The sequence below is a fragment of the Nannospalax galili genome, unplaced genomic scaffold (assembly GCF_000622305.1).
Source record: "Nannospalax galili isolate Female #2095 unplaced genomic scaffold, S.galili_v1.0 scaffold336, whole genome shotgun sequence".
NCBI lineage: Eukaryota > Metazoa > Chordata > Mammalia > Rodentia > Spalacidae > Nannospalax > Nannospalax galili.
In genome coordinates, this window is record NW_008343385.1 from 2,197,808 (window position 1) to 2,223,166 (window position 25,359).

The following is a 25,359-nucleotide window of genomic DNA, read 5'->3' on the forward strand; positions in this document are numbered from 1 at the left end:
TTAAACATTTAAAATTATTTTTACATTTATTTATTGTGTGTGTGTGTGTGTGTGTGCGCGTGCGCGCGTGCGCATGCATGCACTCAAGCCAAGATCAGAAGACAACTTGCAGGAGCTGGCTCTCCTTCTACCATGTGGGATTTAGGAACTGAACTCAAATTCTCAGGCTTGGGGACAAGTGCCCTGACCTACTGAGGCATCTCACCAGCTCCAGAAGTTGTTCGTTTTTTTTTGAGAGGCAGGACCAATAAAAGAAAACCTGGAATAGAAAGTGCCCTATATATACACTTATATATGACACTGTCCCAATGGGAACCTGAGGGATGCCTGTGTTTGTGAAAGAGGAGGGAACACCGGGAGGGAGAGGAAAGAGGGGGGAGCACAGGAGGAGAGGGGAAGAAGAGGAACACAGGAGGAGGAGCTGGAGTACTTTCAGAAAGAGAAGCTCAAGACTGCAGTGTTCTGGGGACCCAAGGAGGAACAGGGTAGGCAATTCATGTCCAATATAGGCATCCAGATGCCCCAAATGTTGGAGGCCCTCACACTTACTTGTCAATACTGGATTTTGTGTCAGCAATCTTGTTTAAGCTGGAGATCTTGAATCCATAGGCATTGCCTCTCTGTCCTTTATTCATGTAATTTCCAAAAGCCAAAACCACCTCTAGGAGCTGCTTGAGGGCTTTGCTCCTGAACACTTCCTCTGAGCCTGAACGAATTGCTTTAAAGTAAAACATGTAAAACACAATGGTCATAACCAAGGCTTTCAGAGACACCTGTCCTAAATCCACATACACTAACAGATGGCGAAGCTTTAAGAGGGTCACTAGATTGTGATGGAACACTTTCAAAACATGCAAACTAGATGCAGAGCATAGATAACAGCTAATATGGTAGAAGATGCCACAGAGAGTGGCAAATTCCTCTCAGTTCTCAGCCCTTTTCAGGACTAACTCACCAACTTTAAGCATTTAGGAATACACAGAATAGCAGTTCCATTTCCAACATTCCTTTGCAAACACTCTCTTGCCTCATGTGAGTCAGATTAACAGGATTACTGGTCAATTCTGCTGCTAGAGAACTAGACAAATGGTTACATATTACGGCTTCCAGGTGTGGTATCAGATGGGTGCTTGGACTCCAGTTCTAGTGTGTGTTCTGTAGTTGTGCCTTTAGTGTTGTCTGCATCTCAAATATTTATAAACCTAACAGCCTAAAAGAGCCAACCCTTAGTAAAGCCCTGTTGTGAGAAAGCTACTTACAGGTTTGATGGAGTAATGGCCCAATTCATCCCTTAGCTATACCCATGTGGTCAAAAACTCAGTTCTACAGAGGAGCCCAGGGAGCCAGGTAGGTGTGTAGGGCTCCAGGGCCCAGACAAGGCCATGCCAACAGGCCTTAAGTAACCATCCATTGGAATTTCAAAAGATTTCAAGCAAACCATCACGAAAGCAATTATGCTTACTAAGTGAAATTGGCTTAAACTTGTACACCGGCACTTAAGACAAACACTTTCATGGTAGGCGGCTCAACTTTACCTTCCACTTTGGGTTTCACTTCTGCCACACGCTCTGCAAACTTCTTTTTGAAGTACAGTGACTGCAGTCTTTGCTGATAATGATTAATTCTGTAAGAGTAAGCATAGATTGATTAACACTCACTTAGGATGACAGCCCATTTCTCTCTGACCTGCATGGGATATTTGGGCAATTGATCAGAAACCTTCACTCAAACCAAAGTAGGCAACTTCTCAAGAGAGAGCCAGCTGCTGTTGACTAAAGCCCTTTCTTCCCTCAGAGTACCAGCAGCTCTTGTGAAAACACAGAGATGAAAAGGAATAAAAACGTAGACTCTCCACTTTCCTCCACTTCTCTCAAACCTCTTAACTTTGCACAAAGTTTGGCCCTTGGCAAGACTATAAAGACTTATCCCTAGCACATGCTCCTCATTCCTATCCCCAAACCTCTCCTTTTCTTTACAGTTAGCTCACTAAGCTACTCTCCTGAGAGTTGGCAAGCTCTGCCTTCCAGACAGCACCTAGAGGCCAGCACAGTGAACTCACTGGCCTCTGATCTGTACCTAGGCCACATGATTCTTATTGCTGAGTGTGTGGGGCTCACCGTGGGTCTTCTTACTCAGCTTCTGAAACGCATGTCTAACCTGCTCATAGTAGAAGCTTCAGTTCAGCAAGCCCAGGGACTAGCCCCTCTTCTAAAACTATCCTATATACCCCAACAGACCTATATTTGTAGCCCAACACTTCTATTAGGTGATTGTGAACAAGGCTCCTCTGAGTCTCATTTTCCCCATGGGCAGATGAAGAAAATAGCTACCTCCCCAGAGTCCCTCCAGGCAGGGCTGATAGGAGAATTACATGGTAAGACGCGTGCAAAGATCTAGAGATGCTTAAGAAGCGGCAGCTACTGCAGGTGGCCATAGGCTTATCCACAGAGGGTTGCTGGGTGTACCTTCAAAATTCCAAAGCCATTCTCTGTTTGCCAGTAGTCTCCAAAATGGCAAGTTACGATGGATCAACAACATAAAATTCAGTGTAGCCTTAGCAGGACTGGAGACTGAGAGACAACCTCCCCTTGGCTGCCTTTGTAGGCTGCTGGCACTGAGGGAAAGAGCTTTGCCCCAGTGGTCACTGACTTACATGTAAGATCACTGGTCCTTCTCTAACATGGAATCAGTTCACTAGGTCTGGAATGGCATACAGACTCAGTTCACATGCCAAACTCAATTATGAGGCAGTAGCTGCCCCAGGGCTTTCTGGAGAACGGTTGAGAAAGCTTTCTCAGACTCCGTGGGAAGAGTGCTATGATTGATTAGTGATGTCTGCATGTGTCGCAATTTGACATCCTGACCCTGGGCTTGTTCAGTTGTGAGGGCTCAAGGTTGACATTGTCAGAGTCTGTTGTTTTTTCCCCCTGTAATTTTTTAACAAACTTGAGATGCCAAGGTATTAGGAAGCAGAGATACTATCCTAAGAACTCAGAGTGGTGGTGGGAATGATGGTGACTGGACCCGCAAAGTTACAACCTGATAAGGCAGAGCACAGGGGCCACATGGGGCCATACAGATAGTTGTGAAGATGCTCACCTGCAGTAAGAACTCCCACAAACAAAACACTGAAGTCCCACACAACTCAGACTTGGAAAGATTTTTAGAACTGAAAAATGCTGTAAGACAGGTTAATCGGCCCAAGCAATTTAACCTGAACTGGAAGTTTAACTTCCTCATTGAGGAAAAAGGCAACTTTCATTTTCTAGTGTATTCCAACTCACCTGCTCATCTCAAATAGGAAGCGATCAGCCTTGGCCATCCGATCCAGCTCATGTTTATGTTCTTCTAGAAGGTCAATATCACTTTTCTCAGGAACAAATTTCAAAAGCTAAAGTGTGCATGTAAGTATTAAAAGGTTATTAAGTTAAATCCTCACAATTCATCCTTTCAGCTAATTTGCCACAAGATGAAATTTGAATATTTGCTTGACTTATGCTATGCTAACTGGAGACCAAGTCAAAAAAGAAACGATTAGATGTTGATTTGGAAGTATTTAAGTTGGTCTAAGAATCAGTTCTGATACTTTTCTATTCTTTGCCTTTCAAATAAGAATTGTGGAAGTTCTCTACCAGGATTTATTTTGCACAGATGGTTAGGGGGCCCCAAAGTTTCAACCCTCTCATTAGAAGGTGATAAAACTGAGGGTCAGTGAGATTCAGCAACTCACCCAGCATTACAAATCAAGTGTGAGCAACTGTCAGAAACAGAGCCCATGTCTCCCCCACTCCCAGTTCTGTGCTTCTTTTTTATTACATCATGATGGAATGAATGACTACCTTTATAGTTTCCATTCAATTTGCTTATATTTTCTGCTTATCTAATTCCATATTCTTTATTGCTCCATGTAGAATTCAATTAGAGAAACAGATTGAGATCTGAAGTTTGTGAGGCCAGTCTTTTATTTTGGAGTGAAATGTGAGCATGAGAAATGAAAGACATAGAACAACATTTAAAGTAGAGAAAAGTTACTTTCTGGGTGTCTGTCTTTCAAAGCACACACATTTGTATGTGTTTGTATGGGGTTGTGTGTGCACGCTATTTTCTAGAGCCAATGCTTTGGGTGTTTTTCTTTTCCTTCCAAACTGTAATGAGACCCTCTCCATAACTAGATGCCAGCATTGGGTAAACGGTTCATGTGGTAGGTATTCAAATGTCTGTTGGACCCTACAAAAAGCAGTTAGTCTAGGAGTCACCAGTAGAGAAAGAGAATTGAAATTAGAGAGAAGGAGGCATCAGGAGTCACTGGGAAGTGGTATAAGACTGACAGTATGTTCTAGGAGAACATGCACTATGTGCCAGGGCCTGGAACAGGTAGCCCAGGATTTATGCAGGCAAAAGAGAGCCTGTAACAACAGCAAGAGAGGGGGTGGGGGACAAGAACAGGCAGTAGCAGTGGCTTTATAAGAAATTCAGTCTTTATTTGGGGGATAACAGGCCTTAAAAAATCTTATGTAGTTGGGTGAGTTTGCATTTTAAATGATCACTGTGCTTACATAATAAAGAATCCAGAGTGATCAAAACTGTTAAGATTCATGATTAGATAGTAGGTGCAGTAACTCCAGGTGAGGTGATGGTGGTCTGGATTGGATACAGATAGAGGAACACTGTAGGGCTGTACAGGACTGACCTCTGGCTTAGCCATCCACATGCACAAAGTGTTACAGGAAACCAGGAGTCAAGGCTGAAGGTAGATGTAGATGGTAGAGCAGAAATTAGTTTAGTGTTTGAAATACTTACAAGAGAACTGAGCAGTGATTTCTAGTAGGCAAACATGTCTGAAACCCTAAAGGGATTTATCTGGAAGATGATACAGAAAGGTGACTTCAGGCAGGGATGTGAGATAAGCAAGAGATTGTTGAGAGAAAAAAAGGACTGGAGAAAACCAGTGCTCAAGGGACAAGGACAAGAAGAGGAGGAACCTGCAAAGAAGGCAATGGAGGTTCCTCTGGAGAGGCCTGTGTGACATCACAGGACTGAGGCAAGAATGTTTCACTCTCATAGGTGTCAAACACCACCAAGAAATCAAGAAAGATAAGGGCTGCAAAGTATCCTCTGGGTTGGGCAACAGGGAAGTGTGAGTGTTTTCAGCAAGAGCAGCATTCAGAGGTGAAGGAAACAAAGTACAGTGGGCTAATGAAGAGTGAAGAGGAGGAGAGTACCAGTAGGACAGGCTTTTAAGAACTCAGGTTGTGTCAGGAACAGAGGGGACAGCAGTAGGTGTGCGCGTGTGTGTGTGTGTGTGTGTGTGTGTGTGTGTGTGTGTGTGTGTGTGTGTGTGTGTGTGTGTGTGTGTGTGTCTTAAAGGTTGCAACATGCATCAGCTAAGAGTTGAGAGGGTGAGGTTGAAGATTGTGGGGAAGAGCAGTTAACCCACAAGGCTCCTGAGTAGAAGGAATGGATGGGATCAGGGCAGAAGAAAGAGATAGCCTCTTTTTGCTAACGGAACAAGGGAGGCCAGATAGCAGATGCCAGGGAGCTCATGGTCTAGTGGTCAGGAATGTTCTTGGGTATTTCTGTTCCTGGGTCTACATGATAACAGGGAACAGGAGGAGTCGCTTCATGCTCGTCCTCAGGAAAAGTTGTAGGGAAAGGAGAAGAGAGGAATAAGATGAAATCCTTAGTTTGGATTCTACCTTCTGGGCTATGAAGCTCAGTTCTAGTCTTGGGCTTCATTTCTACAGTTTGCCAAGCTCCAAGCCTCAACTAGTTGTGATAAGCTCCATCGGCCTGTGATTAGGAAAACAGAGCCCAGTGTGTCTTCTGTTACTTCAAAGAGCACAGGAAGAGGCAAGTGGCAAGACTCTGCCCCTCGCCAAGCAGAGGTGAGTAAAGAACCAAGTGTGGATGGTTTCCTAGAGGGTTGGAAAGTTAGGGCAACACCTGGGAACAGAAAAGATGCTTTCCAAGCTCACAGATCTCAGCCACGACCTGAGCGTGGGCATCATGGAATGAATGTGGTGTACATGAAGACTGTCAGCAGGAGTACGGAGATGCTGGGACAGACGCCTGACCCAGCATGAGTGGCACGTGCAAGCATGGTTGGCAGGACAGTACAACAAGGAAAGAAAGAGCGTGGGAGCTGAGCAGAGAGCAAGGCGCTCACAGAATTATCAGAGGGACCAGGTCAAAAATGTCCTTCTTGGCCAGATTCTGCATCACTGGACAGATTTTCTTACTTGTGTTTATTTGGAGTGTGTCTTATTTGCACTGCAAGCCTTTTTGGCAAGGTTTTAGAATCCTTTCCCTCAACGAGGAATTCTACTAGATTCAGTTTCACAGTAAACAGATCTTGTGGAATCTTAAGCATACAGCCTTATCAATAGAGGTTAAAGACAGAAGGACCAAAGCAGCTTTGCACATAGTTCTTCACTCTGGGTTAGTGACTTGAAGGCAGGGTCACCTGGAAGCTAGGGAGGGCTGAGGCCCTGTTTGGTTGGCTTATAGTGAGGGATGGAAGAGTGTGCAGGGAGCTGGAAATACTCCAAAAAGGAGGAATAATAAATTGTGTGTCCATGGAGCATCATGGGAGACCTTAAGAGGCAGTCATTAACTATTCTGAAAATTAAATCAAGGTTTTAAAGGACAGCATGTAAAGTTCTTCTATTGGGAAGTATGAGGTTTTCACTCAGGACACCTCCAACTGCAGACCCATTTAGGGGTGATGCTGCACACGTCACTCCTGCTTGCTGTGTCTGTTGCCTTCCAGAACATCAGTGGGAACCATGGAAAATGCACAGGAAGGCAGAGGGACACTTTATGAAGAGCACTCTCGCCATTCAAGACATAAAGCACCCCTTTTCTATACTTTAGGCTTTTGGGGCTGAGTATGCCTACAGATTGGTGGTCAGCCTGAGTGATGCTTGCTGGTACCCATAGTTCACCTTCAATGGATCTGGCTCTGACAAGTATGGGCTTTAAATCTGATCACTCAAAATCCAGTTCTGACCCAAAGATGAGTGACAGAAAGGTGGAGCAGTCTGAAAGCATTTTAAGATGATCACCATGGAGCTCAGAAATATTTAGGTCCTGACCAAGGGCTAAAGACAGATAACAAGCCTTGGCATATACACTGACACATGACAGTGAGAGTGGCTCCATAGAAATGCTCCACAACAGGTTACCATGTCAAATTGGCTGCTTGGCCACAAAGATACTATCCAGGGACTTGGGTGTGGGCTATGGGTAAGTTTCAGTTTACTGCTATTTATGCCACAAAAAGATGCCACATATTAACAGAGACAAGACTTAGCTCCAGGAAACTGACCACTCATTCAATGATGCATATGATTTGTTTAGAACAGGTGACAGTGCTAACAGCTTAATGGTGACTTGCATGCTTGTGGGAATGATGAGCCCAAGATGCAAAGTGTATTAAGAAATTAGGTTAGTAGCTTTGATCTCATAGTGTTAGTGAGATTTAAAATTTCTATGATACACATTTTATTTTTGTCCACTAAGCCTAGCAGATTTCTAAGGGCACCTTGAAGGACAGAATCTGGCACTTTTTAAATTAAAAACAATTTTGATTTATTTGTTTTTAGTGTATGAGTGTTATGCCTACAGGTAAGTGCACCATGTATATGCAATGTCCATGGAGGCAAGAAGAGGGCATCAGGTTCCCTGGAATTGGAGTTTCAAATGGCTGTTAGCTGCCATGTGGGTGCTGCAACCTGGACCTAGGTCCTCTGCAAGAGCAGCAAGTACTCTTAACCACTGAGCTATCTCTCCAGCCCACAAATTTATTTCCTAAAAAGACTGAATTTTGTCAGATGTGGTGGCACATGCCTTTAATCCCAGCACTCAGGAAGCAGAGGCAGGTGGAGGTCTATGAGATGGAGCCAGCCTGGTCTACACAGCAAGTTCCAGGCCAGCTGGGGCTATAGGGAGACCCTGTCTCAAAAAAAAAACCCAAACAAAAAGGATTTAATTCTCTCTTTCTCTCTCTCTCTCTCTCTCTCTCTCTCTCTCTCTCTCACACACACACACCACAAAAAACAAAACAAACAAAAAACTCATGTTGGAAGTCAGAAGAGGGCAAAGGATCCCCTGGAGCTATAGGTGGCTGTGCACTGCTTTACATGGTGCTGGAAACCAAACGGGTCCTCTAGAAGAACAGCATGGGCTCTTAACCGCTGAGACATCCCTCCAGCCCCATTTGACAAACTGTGACTTTCCTCTTCATCTATCATTCTGAGACAGAGAACAAAATCTCCTAAAAGCAACACATGGAACCCAGGTTCAATTTTCTCAATCCATAGATATGGAAATTATCTATTAGCAACACTGAATTTTCCTCATATCACCTTGGCTATTGAAAATCTGTGGCTACTTAGGCTCTGAGAGACGCCTGGCAGCTCACCTGTTCCAACATGTCCTTGGGCAGATCTTCCTGTTCATCCATTGTTAGAATTGCCCGTTTGATTTCATCATTGGATAATTTCAACCTGGAGAAAGAATATTTTCTTTTGTTGTTAACAATACTGGCATGAACGTCAAACTTTAACACAAGACAACTCATTTTGCTACACCAGCTGCTAATTTTCCAGTATGGATTTTCTCAAAATCTCTCAGTGAAAGCTTATTTCCCGACAATATAGGAAACTAAATATAGGATTTTGAAAGAGCTTTAACATTCTTCCAGGGCTATGTCATGCTCTGCTGACACAGGGAACAAGCGGCTATGTTCTATCATTAGTTTCCTAAATCGGGGAAAGTCAGAAATGGGGAAAATGTATATCACTGTTTTCTCATATCCTGTATCCAGGAGCTGAAGTGAGGTGAGAATGTGAAGGTCCCAGCTGCAGTAATGTCGGGACAGCTAAAAGCTTGCTGTCAGTTTAAAGATGGACTTCAATGTGTTTGCAAACCACAGGTTATGGCTAAAGTGCTGAACAGAGTTAAAGGCAAAATGAAATATAAAAGCACTTCATAGTTGAGGAATCTTCACATATTTTACTTTGATTATCAAAATAGCTGTGACAGTGTGGTTTGCTCACTATCAAACATCTATCGTCAACCCTGCCCCCGACATGATACATTTTAAAAATTTGAAATTGACAATTAGACATCTGGTTTTAAACACAAATATTGTTTATGTAGTCAATACCTCAAAGAACAGGGTTTATACTGAGCAAATATTGTATAACTGTATTATTTCAACTGTGAACCTAAAAATTTTATAGCCACTTTTGAAATAGATGTATCTTTGCTCTGGAATTGTTATTGAGTATGTTAAAGCTGTAATGAAATGCTGCTTCTTCTTCTTCTTCTTCTTCTTCAATTCTTCTTCTTCTTCTTTTTTTTTTTTTTTTTTTAAGACAGGTTCCCCTGAACTAGCCTCAAATGATTTACTAATTTAATTAGAAATTTACATTTCAAGTCAGGATAAGAAAATGTTCACTGTAAAACATAATAACTATGAAATTAAAATATACTTGTAAAAATGTGCTTTCTAGTCTGTACACCAAGAGTCAGAACTGGGGCAAACAGTCACACTACCGACTGAGACAACAAAATCAATCATTTGTTCTACCTGTACATATTCCATCCACATGCCATTTCCTTACAACCAGAGAGAGAGAGAGAGAGAGAGAGAGAGAGAGAGAGAGAGAGAGAAGAGAAGAGAACACATCATGTAGGGTACTTGGTAGACTACTCCTGGACATAGGCAGGCTAGGTAAACTATTTGCATACTCTACAGGGCAGACTTCTACACTGGAAACAAGGTGGCAGGTTACATTGTAATCTTAACATTCATGTGCTGCTGTCAGACTATGCCACAGTACTTGGTGTAGTTTTATTATCACCTCCTAAAGCATGCTACACCCATTACTTTACCTGAGTTTCCTCCCTGTATATGATAGCATCAGGCCTGGGAATATTAAAAAAAAAAATTGGGAGAGGTATCCTTGTCTCAAAGGTGATTATACTCTTAGGAGAGGTCGGTAGTGGAAACTCTTAGGGCACAAGGCACATGCTCACCCTGGTCTCACAGACAACCTGCAGGGCTGAGTGAAAGGACTGAAGACTCCAAGACACAGCAAGGATAAAGACCCCTCCTCCAGTTAAAACTACCCACTCTGCTATTTAAGCTGAATCCTGCTTTGTATGTCAATACATAGGAAAGAAAAGGAACACACTGTTTTTTATTTCATGGTCTCAAATCTAATAAATATAGCATCTAATGCCAAACTGTCCACATTGACAAATACGACCTATTTTACCCCCTCATCTGGGCTGTAGCGACATCTTCACCCCATGCTGGGTAGAGACATGCGGCCCTGGCAGACTTCTCAGGGCTGGTTCAGTCAGTCCTGAGTTAATTACTGTCTCATGAACATACTTTCCAGAACAGGACAGAAAAGCCTCATAATTAAGTGGGAACAGTTTAGCTAAGATGACCTAGGCAATGTATACAACAAGGGGAAAAATTGTCTCAGCACAGCTCTCCACTGTCAAGGTTCTGGGAAGCCTGGATTCTAGGACATTATATGCTCATGAGTCAACTTTAATGCCAACACAAGACCAATAAAGGGACAGTAACTCGAGGGAAGACTAAAATTGCCACTAGTGAAAACCAATCAGCTTGGAAACATCTATAATCATCACAAGAGCTCTGCTTATTACATTAATTAATTAGTTAATTGTGTATATGTGTATGGGGGGTGGGTATGTGGGTGTGTGTGTGTGGGGGGTGTGCATGCCATGGCATATGTGTGAAGATCAGGGTACAGCTTTCAAGAACTAGTTCTCTCCTTCCATTATGTGGTCCTGAGGATTGAACTCAGGTCATTGGGCAGTGGTAAGGGTGGTAAGTGCCTTTAGTAACCTGCTAAGCCATCTCATGTGGCTTCAAGTTCTACCTGTAAGAAAAAAAAAATCATTTCTGTGTCCTTGTCACATCTAGTTGAAGAAATCATTTTATGGTGTAGTTCTACTGAGTCCTGTTTTGCACTGGAAAGAAAATGAGTTGAAAATCAGAGTGAGAACAATACTTGAAGTATTGGATTTGCATTTCATTAGCTCCCCATATGTAGCACATAACTTCTTGCTTTTGAAATTGTATATATTTATGCTTTTCAGCCCCCAGAGGCAGTCTGGACTAAACACTAGCGTTAATTCAAAACGATTCTGGGTTCTCTTAATGTGACCCACAAAGAGACTGAGACTTTAATGAATGGTACTTTAGAAAATATACCTGTCAACAGAATGCCATGCATGTGGCCTGTGGGTCAGACAAAGAAAGCCTACCTTAGGATCAAGGATACAAGGTACCCGCTCTCTGGTGTAGTTCTACAGGTTGCAGTGTTCTTAGATCATCTGTCACCTCCAGAATGAGCCTTTAATCTCTGTAATTTAAGGACCCTATGGATTCTAGCCTTTTAAGTGCTTTTAAGAGCTTGGCAATGCTCTTGGTGTGCTGTGGGGTGGCAGCTTTTGAGACCTCCACCTCAACTTTCTTTTCAAGGCAGGAAACAAACCAGCCCACTTAACACAGTATTTAACTCTACCTTCCTCTACCTGAGTGTTTAAAATATTTGCCCAGAAAATCAGAATATTTAAGCATAATTAAGATAAATTAAGGATGGGCAGCTAGATCAGCCTTAGCTTTGCTCCAGTGGGTTTAAAACAAATCCCCCTACTTAAAAAAGTAGGGTTTTTTTTTGTGTGTGTATGGTTTATGACACCCAGGTTACCATATCAAGTAAGGATATGGAAAAAGAATAGCAGGACACTTCATAAAAGTGTACTCTGGGGGTGGAGATGGTATTTTTCAATATAAACTTGCCTCCAAGTTTCTGTCTTTTTGTGTGGGGGGGGGAAGGAGGGGAAGGGAGGGGAGAGAGGGAGAGAGAGACTGATTCTGTTTGAGGGCTTAAAGCATTTTGAATTTTAAATTGCTACATGTATGTTACCCATATATACAGAACAGAAAAGTTGCTTATTCTGTTGAGGGGTCTATTTTAATAATACAGATTAATCTAACAGATGTGAGGCAAGCTCTTAACAGCTTATCATTCTGAGGTATGTCATGGCCACTCCAACAGCTTCTCATTCTGAGGTATGTCATGGCCACTCCAACAGCTTCTCATTCTGAGGTATGTCATGGCCACTCCACTCTCAAAGTATGTAACAGACAGGAAAGACCCTGGCATCCCAGGGCTCCCCATTCAAACCCCTACCTTCTTTTCCTTCTGTTCCTGAGCACTTTGAGTGACCTGGATCACATAAGTTTTAATCACCTACTTAACCAGGCATGACATGAGGAAAGCTACCTACTTTGGGCTCTAAACCAGGTGATGTCAGGCTCCCCTAACCAAAGGGTCCCTTAACTTTTACAGGAGAAAACTCTGTAAAGGATAACCGAGCACTGTGGAGAGGTACTCGTGAAAATACAGCCATGGAATATACCACAGTCTTTCACTGTGGTAGGTGTTGGTGTAATGATTGCTGAGAAACTCCTAATCAGCAAGAGAAGAAGCAGAGAGGTTACCAGCCTTACGAATGAAAAATGCAGGAAAGAAGAAAGATAACTTTCATCTCTGTCAGCTCTGGACCCATGAGTCTTGCCTGGACAACAGAAGCAGACTCCTCACCTGCAACAAGCTCTTGATCCCTCCTACCTTATCCTGTAAATCAAGACCAAACTTAAAACACTGCTCTGCCCCCCACAGATACACACCCAGCCATCAGGTGAGCAGCTACCACAGGGACTTCACACACGCAAGGATGATTCTCACTCTCCCAATCCAAAACTATGTTGGCCATGATCTCCAATTTATAGAACAGGGGGGTATGACTTGGTCCTGGACAACTCAGGCCTCTATAAAGGCTAAAGATGAATCCCAGACTCTCCTGTCAGTTTTCACTGAATCCAACTGATAATCCTGCTGTACATCAGGGCTTTCTTTACCAACTGCTTCCTTATTCCCTCCATCTAGATCTCTGGTGCATACTCTTTAGAGGCCTACTCTCTTTGAGGCCACTTCCTCTAGTAAACCCACACAGAGCCCCTCTCTCATATGCCCGAGTTCCCAGGGTCCTTCCAGTCAGACCAGTATAACCCTGAATTATGTGTCTTCCCTCAGTGCCACTGTTCTTCTCCAGCTAGCCTTAAATTTTCAAAGGCAGCAACGCCATCTATTTAGTATGCTCCCTTTCACTGTGATAAACTGCCTGTTGTAATGACCTTGAAAGAAGAGAGACATGTTTGGCTCATAGTTTCAGAGGTGTAATCTATGGTCTCTTAGCTCCACTGCTGTGGGCCTGTGCTAAGGCAGAACATCTTGGTGGGAAGGGTGTGGCAAAGCAAAAGGACTGCATCAAGATAGGTAGGGAAGCAGTAACAAGATGGTGTGTCTAATTATGAATCCATCAATGTGGATTGATCCACTGCGATCTTTAAAGCCCTCATGATCCAATCATTTTTCAAAAGTTCCAGTTCTGAGCCTTGTATTAGGGGTCAAGCCCTCAGAGGACACTTCATATTGAAAATATAATACTATCTCAAGTTCTGGTAGACCCTATAGCACCTAGCACAGTGGTATGTGAATAAATGCCCTAAAGTGCTGACTGTCTAGGGGAAAAGCCCCAGACACGCTTTCCGATGTCTATCTCCTGCTCTGAGTTGCTAGCATTTTCCTATGTAATGATAAATCACCAATGAAAAAGAGAGAATAAAAACTCCTAACTGCCTAGAAAACAAAGTAAAAAGCCAGTTTAACTTCTTTTACATTACCACTGCATATATTTAACACTTCAGCAATGTGTGAGGATTTAATAATTATCACCAAACAGAAAAGCAAGTATATGGAAATCTCTCAGGAGAGAAGGGTTTTAACCTGGTCAACAAGGTATCACTCACTGGGACTCAAAATTACATCCTTGCCCTCAACATGCCTTTTAATTTTGTTCACTGTAATATATAGTAATTAAAGGAGATTTTCATAGGTAATTTAACAGGTACCAGAAAGTTCTTAAAATTCTCTTCAAGACACAGATGCATACAAGTTCTAAGTCATATTAAGCTCTATGACTTTTGAGGTAACAGGGTAACACAGCATAGATATGAAATAATTCCTTTAATAATGGAATGGGAAATTTACTAGAAAGAGTTGCAGCTTTGTCTGTAACTAGTGTAAGTATCCCGGGTGAAACTTAAAAGCCTTAAAACACGGAAACTCAGTGATATCCTCCTTGTGAGGCTGTATTAAAAGTGTGCCTCTGTCTTTCTGTTTTATTTTTTTAATTTTTAATTTTATTATTTTGTGTTTTGCCTGCATATATGTAAGTGCACAATGCCCATGGAGGTCAGAAGAGGGCGTTGGATGCCTTGAAACTAGTTACAGATGGCTGTTAGCTGTCATGCGGGTGCGGGTGCTGAGAGTATAACCCCAGTCCCTCTTTCTGGTTTTTTTTCACATGGGGCCTTTTGCTACTCTTAACATTCCCCGCTCTGAAGAGGTTACCCTAAAATCTTTTAGGGATTAGATAAGAGCTCATAAATACTTTTGACATTTTTGGCCTTTGGAACAGAGTATGTTGCTATGAAGCCCAAGGACATTTTGACTTTTAGCCAAGAAACTGGCTACTTTTCTTTGGGGTCTTTTCCCCCTAACTGCCTAGCCAATTCCTACCTCCTATTCTTATCACACCATCCTCTGAAGAGGTTAGCCAAACTGATGATAGGGAATCTGGACACAGACCACTATATGGGAGGTGTTGGAGGGGAAGGATGGGCATGGATTTGATCAAAACACCTTATATGCATGTGTGAAATTCTCAATAAAGTTTTTTAAAAGTTAAAAAAAAGTGTGCTTCTAAGTGCAATGGAACAAAACATAGGGAGATTCTCAGATATAAAAAAACAACTTTCTCCAAATCATCACTTAATTTTGCAACCAAGAATGTTATTTGTAAAAAGGTAACAAAATTTATACACCATGGAAGAACACAAATAGACTCTCAAGTTATCTTCAATGGTGTCTTCTTAAAGCAGGTTGATATTTTATATAACCTGTGCATGGTTCATGGAGAAAAAGCAAGGACAAACACAAAGCCTTCTAGCTAGAGAAGGAATGAAGTGCTAACAGGTGGCTTATGTTACCTTACAAGCTGCATTAAAATTCAGGGGTCTCAAGAAAGCTCAATTTTCCTTTCATTAAAAGAAACACATGCCCCTTAAAGTAAAAAAAAAGTCAACAATCAAGTTTCTATGTCAGAAACTAAGCAGAAGCTCTTTGTGTTCAAAGAAACTCAGGCTCTGACCAGTTAAGGCCCAAGGACTACCACTTTCTGTCTCATTTCTCTCCAACAGTCACTTTATACCAGCGTCAGTGCACACACAACATTCCTTCCAGACTGTAGCTTATCTTTAAAGCTCCAACATCAACATTCTTTACCTCATGAACCACCAGCACTAGTTATCTTTCCCTCCTATGGAAATACCTTTCAGAGAAAGGAAGAAAATACATATAGAAAAGCTGCTTGAAATGCCCAGGACAACCTGAGCACATTGCCTGACGATGCAGTCACAATCTGGGTTCCCAAATCCCCTTTCTTCTTTTCATGTTCCAAGGCCTTAATTCACTTACAAACTATGAGAAAGATTTCTAAAGAAGGTTGAGATGGATAAATTTATATTTCCTTGAGATTTGAGATTTACATATCTTTATAAAACAAACTAAAAATGCTCAAAAAGAAAATGAACTTGCATAATACTGAAGTATAAAAAGGTGACATTAGAAAGCAAAGTAGCCATCCATATGCTCCTGATTCTGTTACAGTGCTAAGCAAAGATTAAAAGTTTCCATAACTAATAAAAGTCAAGTCCATTTCTTAGGTTTCTGGAAAGAAAACACCAGCTTAGAGGGTTGGCATCCAGCTCTGATACATCTCACCAGGGAAGGTGTCACCAAGGATTCCTCCTCACGCTAAACACAAGGGATCCAAAGACCTGTACGTACTTCAGCAGGGAACAGCTAAAATTAAATGACAAACATGTGGTTCTGAGCCACACAACAGAAAAGCTGGTCCTGCTAGAAGTGTTTATTTAACATCACCAGTACCTCGACAGAAGGATGTTGCAATTCTGAGCTCTCCGACCATCAATCACTGACAGCTCTTTGACTTTATGTTTGGAACTCAGTGTGTCATCAATGGCATCTGCTTCTTTCTGGAAAGAACACAAGAGAAATCCATCAAAGTCAAACAGGGACACTCAGACTTCAGATATATGCATTCCCTTCACATTTTCTGTTCACACACACACAATGCTCACATACACATGGGTCAAGCTGAGATGATGAGGGCATTTTGGGAAGGTGGTGAAATCGCAACAAAGACCACTCTGTAGTTGTCAAAGAGAATAATAAGAAAAGTTGACCACCCACATTTGAAGAAGCATTATTTGGAAGAACAAAGCACTTCCAAGTGGAAGATGGTAAGCGTGCATAAATAATCAGTGAGTGATGCTGTTGGTCATTTTGTCCCTCAAATCTCTATGGACAGGAGACAGAAGAACTGTCACTACGAATCAAGCTAGCAGAACCACATCATTACTGGTCCAGTCATTTGCAGGGCCCATTCACCCCAGAATCATCTATAATCTCAACGTTCATGAAAGTAAACAATAAAACCTCCAACATCTTCCTGTATAACAGGAAGTTCCCAAGGCCAAATGTACCTTTCATTACCCAAGCCTGACAGAGCAACTACAGCGAGGGGACATTTCAAGACATCTGCTCTGCTACCTGAATTAACAATTAAACACTAGTTGCATATTCTATTTGCACATTCATTCATGTTATCCAGATATAATTAGGGTGAAATAGGCATAAAACAATTCAATGCAAAACACATGTGAGGTACTGTAATAAGACAAAATTCAAGGTGAGATTACAGACTAACTTGATAAGCAGCAAGTTTGATTTCAGTAGTTAGGAACTATTAAAAATGCATTATGGCATTTCAAAAATAAGAGGAAATCAGAGAGCTCTAGAACTGTGTAACAGTTTAGAAAACAAAAGCAGCATAAAATAGATGACATAAAGCACCATGGAACCAAACACCAAAGGTCTCCTGTGTGCCAATTTCAGGCATACCTCTAGATATTCCATTATCTAGTTGAAGCCCAAGGTGGAATCACCCAGGCATTGCATCACACTAATAACAAGATAACTAAGATTTTTCAAGCTTACAGTGAGTCAAGGAGTTATATTAAGCAAGGTTTATGTAGTAGCTCACTTACCTGCTTGGAGTTACTGTTCATAAAGAAATCCTACAGCCATGGCAGAGGCATGGAAAAGGTAAATCAGACACATGCAGTTCATAAATCACAGTAACAAATGGGGAAAGTCAAAGCAGTCAAGGAAGTCAGTGGTACAGGATAAGAGGCTAAGAGATGTTCTGTGGCCCTGCAATCATCAAGTTGAGTGAGCCAATCTGGCTTAAGGTACAGTGAAAACCACAGTACAAGGCATTTGGGGTAAAGAAAGACAAGGAACAACAGTTGCTATACACCATTTTAAATGGTAGCAAATCAAATTCAAAAAAGGACTTGGAAGGATCCAAGCTGGGAATACAAGTCTTTTTAAAAATAATGACCAGGCTCCCACTTATTCAACATGGTGTGTGTGTGTGTGTGTGTGTGTGTGTGTGTGTGTGTGTGTGTACATGTTCGTGCATGTACATGTGTAGTGCTCCAAACTTGTGTATGTACTAGGCAAACACTCTACCATTGAGTTACATTACCATCTAACATGTTCAATTTTTACCTGAAGTAGGAGATTATCAATTAAATTCATCAACTTGATTAAACAATTCCTATTGTCATATTGTACAGAAAATGTGTCTTTCTTGGTGGAAATAATGTCTTCTTGCATCATACAGAAGGATTAAGGAAAGAAAGTAGAACAACCTAAGTTGGCAACACCAACTCTGTGGTGCAAATGGCAAAATGGCAGTAGGTGCTGTGGGGAGGTCTGAGGAAAAAGGCAGAGCATGGAACTGAGAAACAACTGGTGCAGCTGTTGGTGGCCGTGTCCTGTGGCCTCCGATGTTTAAGTGCACAAGGCTACCAGCTTCGGCCTGAAAGATTTTTAGAAAAGACTTGGAGCAAAGAAGAGAAAGAAGAGTTAAGTGACATTAGAAAGCGGCAGCTTTTTGTGCCTATTTTTGCACCAGATACGAGCAAAGCTTCCGTGTGCAATATACATCCCAGCTTTGGGGCCAACAGTGGGTACAACTAGCATTTGCTCAGCAGATTCCTTAAGGTCTCCCTGGTCTCGGCAGCACTGCCAAGACCAATTTTACACACATGAGCTGTTTTGCATAATTCTTCTAGTGGGAAACAGAACTCATCCTTTCCTTAGTCTGCCCATGTCTAGAAAGGCATTTAAAAGTAAGTTGATAACCACAAGAAACCTTTCTCCTCTGATAGCCCAGTTTCTTTTCACCTTGGCTATAACTCAGGTTTTCTGTTCTGAAGCTTGTTAGGACTCTTCCTGTAAAAAGCAGTTTTAAGGGCAGAAGACTCTGGTAGAATAAGTCCATGAGGTCAGCTTAACCAAAGAAAATTACTACTTGAATTTAGGTCCTGCTCTCACTGTCTAGCTTTGAAAAAAAACAAACCTCCATGAAATTCTCTGGAAACTCATTTTATATCTTTTTTTTTTTTAACTTTTACAAAAACTTTACTGAGAATTTCACACATGTATATAAGGTATTTTGATCAATGTACACTATTGGGAAGCTAAGACTTCTGACCTCTGGTGCAGTAGGCTGCATAATCAGGCAGTTGACATTTACTGCACATGTGCTCTGGGGCTCAGTTTCTCCATCGATAAAATGAAATTATTATTGTGAGGGTTAAATGTGATAATTAATGTATGCAGAACTTCTGTGTAGTATCCAGTACTTTTTTTATGAGCCTGATATTTGGAAGCTAACTTATGACACAATTATTTTAGCTTTTGAACTGACAAATCCACATCTCCTCCTTTGCTCTTCTCTTGGCTGAGTGGTAGAAGAGCTGATCAAGATGTAGCAGCCATATGCATGACAGTCAACAGCTAAGCAATGTATTTTATCTTTCCAGAGGGGAGGGCAAAGAACACATGCAAGGGTTTGGTAATTATTAACCTCAAGATTCTGCTTTTTTGAAGATCCACTAATCAACACATTACAAACATACTCACAAAGTTTATGGGCTTTGTCAGATGGGGCATACTAGAAATAATGGTCTATTTCAAGTAAGTCAAGATTCTATTTAAAACCTTATTCCTTCAAAACCCAAAAGGAAATACAAATGGGCTTCAAATATAAATAAGAAGTTGGTACTTGTAAACTAGACAGTGAGAGCAGGATTTTTCTCTGGTTAGGTTGACCACATGGACTTCATTCTACCAGAGTGTTCTGTCCTTAAAACTACCTTTTACAGGAACCAGTGCTGATAAACTACTGGAAATCAGGTTCTACAATGAAATAATGGCTCAACATTACACAGGTAATGATAATCCTTGCATGATGGCTCTTAATCCTTTCGAACTGAAACACTGATAAATGCAACAAAATCTAGGGATCCCTCTCCATGGGGGAAAATATATATATATATACACACACACACACACACACACACACACACACACGGGACCAAGCAGGACCTGTAATTTAACATTTTGGCTTTGTTTTGTTTTTTTTTAAATGATGCAATCCTGTACTTGATAGTTCTTACTATGGGACCAAGCAGGACCTGTAATTTAACATTTTGGCTTTGTTTTGTTTTTTTTTAAATGATGTTAAAAAGGTTTTTATTTATTTTTATTTTATGTGTATGAGCATCTGCCTCCAGGTATGTAAGTGTACCCGTGTTGTGCAATGCCTGCAGAGTCCAGAAGAGGGTGTCTGATCCCCTGGAATTGGTGTAATGGACAGTTGGTAGCTGCCATGTGGGTACTGGGAAATGAACCCAGGTCCTCTGCAAGAGCAGCCTGCTCTTAACCGCTGAGCCATCTCTCCAGCCCCCCTAAATAATGTGTTTTTGTTTTATTTTTTTTCTAATTCATGATTTTCTCTTCTGCCTCCAAATGCCTTCAAACTAAGAATCAAGAGTGTTGAAAGTTGGAGGTGTAGGAAAGTGGTAGAGAATTTACCTAGCATGCATGAAGACCTAGATTCAATCTCTCTCATTGCAAAAAAAAACACAAAAAAACAAAAAAACAAAAAACAGAAAAACAAACAACAAAAACAACAAAAAAACCCCAAACTAAAACTATTGAAAAAAATTTCCAAGTCACATGCCTTTTCCAATGTGCAAATTAGATGCATAGAATAATAACTGGAAAAAGAATGAAGAGAGAAAAATTCTAAAATTCTTTGACAATTTATAAAAAGTCTGCAGATACTCCTAAAAATTCCATCAAATGGGACCCTAAATGGCTTACAATATTACATCCTAGCAGTAGAGTTGGAGTCTGGAGCCTGGGCCAGTAGCTTTGCTTTGTTCCCTAAATCAAAGGGCAGAAACTTTGAAATTTTATATTATGTGGAGATCATAGGATCCAAAAGAAGAGCTGTCCTCAGGCAAAGAGCAGGAAGGAGAGAGAGAGATCAAGCTGCTGATGTGTTGGTATAGAGCGATGACTCCTTTTAGGCAAATGTATCTTTAGCTCATTTCCCTCTATTCAACCGCATTAATATGGGAGAGATGAATTTATAGCATGTCAGGATGAAAATTTCCCATAAAACAGACGTGAGGATTGTTTAATTGTATCTTAACAACACTATTATGCAGCACACGATGTTATGTATTAAAAATGAGACTCTTGTGGCTGACCTGGAGATCATGTATAATGTAGCTCCTGTGAGGAAGGTCTTGAGATTCAAGAAATTGACTTTCAAATGAACTTTGTAATGTGCACAGGGGAATAAGTGCACGCTATTAAATTCCATTTCATGGGATTCATATGCTTACATAATTGGCTCTGCACACCTTTAATATATACAATGAAAAAAATTCTTAAAACTGGAGGTAAAGAAAATCCTTTACACAGTCTGGGAGTCATAATGAATAAAACCAGATGAAAGAACAAAGAGAAACAGAGAACTCTGTAGTGTTGGCTGTGTCACCTGTGGGATACCAAATACACACTAAACCATATTTCTATTATCTGTAATACAGGAACAATATCCCCCCTCTTAGAGCTGGGATGAGCATTAAATAAGAAAATAAGTACATGAGCTCCTTGAGAACTAAACTGCTGAATTAAGAAATGTTTATATCACACTCCACACTAGAAAAGGACTGTGTGTCAATATTGAACATCATCTCTTAGTCCATATGATAGATATTTTCTCATCTCTGTTTTATACTATGTTATATTATGGGCCCATGTAAAACTTTAATGTATTTGAACCCTTCATATATAAAGAAGATAATATAAATATCTGATTTTATGATAAAATACTTCTTAAATCAATTGTTGTATTTTATATGTGTCTGAGAATATAAGCATTAGAAGCAAATGCATGTGTGCTTGTATGGGTCTAAGTGTGTGTTTCTCTACACATGTACATATGCATACATCCCCTACAGTCATTGTTAATTTAAATTATGCTAATTTGATACTGCTGCACTATCCCCAAACCATATTCTATAAGTCCCTATTACATGCACATAGGTACTGGTGTTCCTTTGCCTGCCTGGAAAATTTATCTAGCCAAATAATTGGCTGAAGCCCAGAGTTTGACCAAATTTCATAAATCTGGAGGAAGGAAAGAAGACACATAATGGAAAGAAATGGATTCCCAGGATTCATTTGGGAATAGAAAAAGAGCAGCTTAAATCTGGGAATTAGATATGTATGCACTGCCAATTTTGAAATGAACACACACGGGTCTTTGATGTAACCATCACGGGATGGGACAGTCAGTGACAGGCACTCCACTTCAGATACTCTGCTCTATACATTCCAATTATAATGCCTGCAGTTCTTCTCATTCTGACTCTCAACATTTTGTAAACTCAATAAAATGGCTCAAGTTACCCTTATTTGGAAAATATATTGATAGTTTAAAAATTCTCATCTTCAATTCTTTTTAAAAATATTTTATTTATTATTTATGTGTATTAAGTGTATAGTCTGCGTGTGTTTAAGTGTACCTGTATCATGCAATGCTTGTGGAGGTCAGAAGAGGGCGTCAGATCCCCTGGAACTAGAGTTACAGATGGTGTTCAGCCATCATGTGGGTGCAGGGAATCGAACCCAGGTCCTCTGCAAGAACAGTCAGTGCTCTTAACTGCTGAGCCATTTCTCCAGTCCCCTTATCTTCAATTCTTACAACAAGAGGGGAAACATGTAGACCTTTAATCTAACCACTCAGATCTCTTTGTGTTCGAGGCTAGCCTAATGTACATACTGGGTTCCAGGCCAGTCAGAGCTACATAGTAAGATCCTATCTAAAACAAAAGGGGGGAGGGCTACATAAAATACTCAAGTGAAGCAGGTGTGTTGAAATTTCTCTTCGGGAAGTGTTGCTGAAAATATGGTCACAACTCATCCTATTCACCAGTCTACTCAGTGTTAAGTAGAGCCAAAATGTACTGGTCTATCCTGTCTGGGATGACTACTGATTACTTAAACAGTGTTGGTTGCTAGGAGACAGTTACTCAATTGTCAGAGTTTCTGCAGCTCTGTCTCTCAGAGCTCTTGAAAACTGTCCACATATCTGTCCTGCAGCATTTTGGCAGCATCCTGCTGCACCTTCTGCTGAAAGCCAGTTAATTATGAGGCTTGTAAACTTGGGTCTTTCAACCACCTGCCTTCACCATAAATGCAACCCACATGCTTAGACTTGAATAGCATCATTTGGAATCACTGCTGCTTCCCCTTCATTTAATATACTCTGTATGTGCCCAACCCTTTATCTCAGACAACTCTAAGTGGGAAAGCAAACAGATAACCAGACTAGAAGATTATTTGAATTACTTGGAAATTTACTAAAACGTCCTATGATTTTTATGTCAAGACCCAAGAGACTCCTTCCTAGGACATCAGACAGAGAGAAGAGGCACATGGCAGCCAATCGGGAGTGAGTCTGAGCAGAGGACATACAGGATGAGAGATCTGAACATACACCCTTTGTTCTCCCTTTGAAAAGGAGGGTGCATTGCTTTCTACTGGACAACTCCTTACCTTCTTTTTCATTTTCCTTTACTAGTGCATAGAGTACTGTACAAGATGCCTTCTTACTTATGGAGGTGCAGATTCTGTTTTAGGGTGCGTGCCATCATGGCAGCCAAGTACCTTAATCTTCCTACTTTACCAAATCAGTACAAAAGGCATTGCAGAGAAGCTTTCTCTATCTTCCAGCAAAAGACTCTACTGCAGTACCAGCCCTGCTCCCATTTTGTTTGTATCAAAAGCCATCTTGAAAAGAAAGTCTTTGCTTTGGTTCCTCCTTAGCCTCTGTCCGTCTTCCCCTTTGGTGTTAGTGTTTCTTTTCGGAGACATTCTTTCTTAGGAACCAAGCCAAGCAAGCTGACTAGGAAGTCTGCTGCTTGTTTAAGGATGCTCCACCCTGGTCATGATTCATGCAAGAATCAAGCTTGGGAAATCCCTGTGCAGATGCCCAGCACTTGTATAACCCATCTGAGATCAGTACACACTCTTCACTAGTTCTGTCCTTCAGTCAGTCAGCTTTAAGATCTTTCTCTTCATACCTCTGGGCTCAATTTTCCCCTCCCAAGGCTCTATTGATTGTGCCTTGCCTTAGCTTTGTTCTTCTGGAACAAAGCTAAGGCAAGCTCCATGCCTGGTTACCTTGCTTCAGAGGTTTGGAGGAGGCCCTCTGGAGCAACAAAAGAGTCTACACAGACATGACCAGGGCTCATACAGTGAGGCTGCCTGCTAGGGTTCATCATTGTGTGCAGGCAGCAGGCATCAAATCACATGCGCTTGCTACCGTTACAGAAGTTTCCCTAACACTGGAGTAGCTGCCCTGGCTCTGCTGATATCCCTGCTAGCTCCATACTTGTTCAGCCTGTGCAGCCCTACTCCTGAGCTCATCGTGTTCATGACATTTGGCTAAAATGACTCTATTTAGTTGCTAAATCATAGTTACTTACTAATCCCAATACTTCTAAAGGGTCCATCTAGTCCAAAAGGCATTTTGCTTCTGAAACTAACCATTTGATGTGTTTCTTTTTGGTTCTTTTTCCTTAGAGAAATGAAAAACAAGTCCTGTGAAGTGACAATACTTTTTTCCCTTAGGGATTCATTTTGAATGAGCACAGAGATAATCAGACACAGTATTCTCTACACACAGAGTCAAGGCTGTGGACACAGACTATGGCAGGAAGAAGCTTCCTGACAAGCGGCCCATATGTCTTCAATAGTTCACATACACTGATGGTCTGCTGGGCACATACATGGGCATGCAGCCATGCTGCTTGCAGAACAGATCAGGGGAGACCAAACGGCATCCCAATATAGTGCTCATGCATCATGGTTATGCAGATGGCCCAGGGATCATGTACAAAGACACAGTGCTTTGGGGGCATCTGGAAGGTTCATGCTGTTACCTGCTGTCTTTGGTAGGCAGAAAAAGTTCTTTCCAGGTCTTCAAGGTCTAGAATTTTGAAGACTTTGGTATCATCGATTTCAGTCCATACTGTTCCTTCCAGTTTGTTCTATAGAAACATCAAGTTAACAATTCTATGGTTGATAGTCATAAAGAAAAGAATAGAACAGGTATGGATGTTTTGAAAAACTGCCTCTATTCCAAATTTTTCATTCTACAGGATACTCAAAATGAGCTAGTTTCAAACAATGTGTTATTATTTCAGAAGCAATGTTACCTAGTATATGAGCTGGTGAGAACCCCAAGTCCACACTACATGATCAAGTTATCCAGCAGCAGGATGCTTCCCCCTAAGTGATGACACTGACCCATTGGTGCAGAAATGGGAACAAATGGCCTACCTCAGGCAGCTTAGACCAGTTGAAGGACTTCAGGGCATTGGTTGGCTGAGGAATGTTTTTCTTCTTGAGTGCCAGACTTACTGGAGCACCAGGAGGTGGCATGATTCCCCCTAAGGGAGGAGGCCCTGGGGGAGGGGGGGGACCCCCGGGAGGCAGGGGAGGTGGTGGAGGAGGAAGTGCTCCCCCTGAGAGGAGTAGGGGTGGTGGGGGAGGAAGGAGAGACCCAGGCACAGAGGAAGGAAAGGGTCCCCCTGGGGCTCCAGGTGAGGGTCCTCCTGGGACTGAAGCACAGATGGTCCTCTGAAAAGTAAACAAG

General features: G+C 41.5%; 1 protein-coding gene across 3 annotated transcripts in view; it reads right to left on the bottom strand.

Moving 5' to 3' along the window:
- The window catches only part of Daam1 (dishevelled associated activator of morphogenesis 1), a 188,100-nt gene that overhangs the window by 15,246 nt on the left and 147,495 nt on the right, over window positions 1-25,359 (bottom strand). For 2 of the 3 annotated variants that reach the window (XM_008839501.3, XM_008839502.3), the window contains exons 14-21: window positions 25,044-25,343; window positions 24,644-24,751; window positions 17,312-17,341; window positions 16,131-16,237; window positions 8,423-8,507; window positions 3,285-3,391; window positions 1,536-1,624; window positions 550-718 (exon numbers count right to left, since the gene is read on the bottom strand). In XM_008839501.3, coding sequence (XP_008837723.1) covers window positions 550-718; window positions 1,536-1,624; window positions 3,285-3,391; window positions 8,423-8,507; window positions 16,131-16,237; window positions 17,312-17,341; window positions 24,644-24,751; window positions 25,044-25,343 — 995 coding nt within the window. The remainder of the gene's footprint in view (window positions 1-549; window positions 719-1,535; window positions 1,625-3,284; window positions 3,392-8,422; window positions 8,508-16,130; window positions 16,238-17,311; window positions 17,342-24,643; window positions 24,752-25,043; window positions 25,344-25,359) is intronic. The other variant, XM_008839503.3, reaches the window with a different exon arrangement.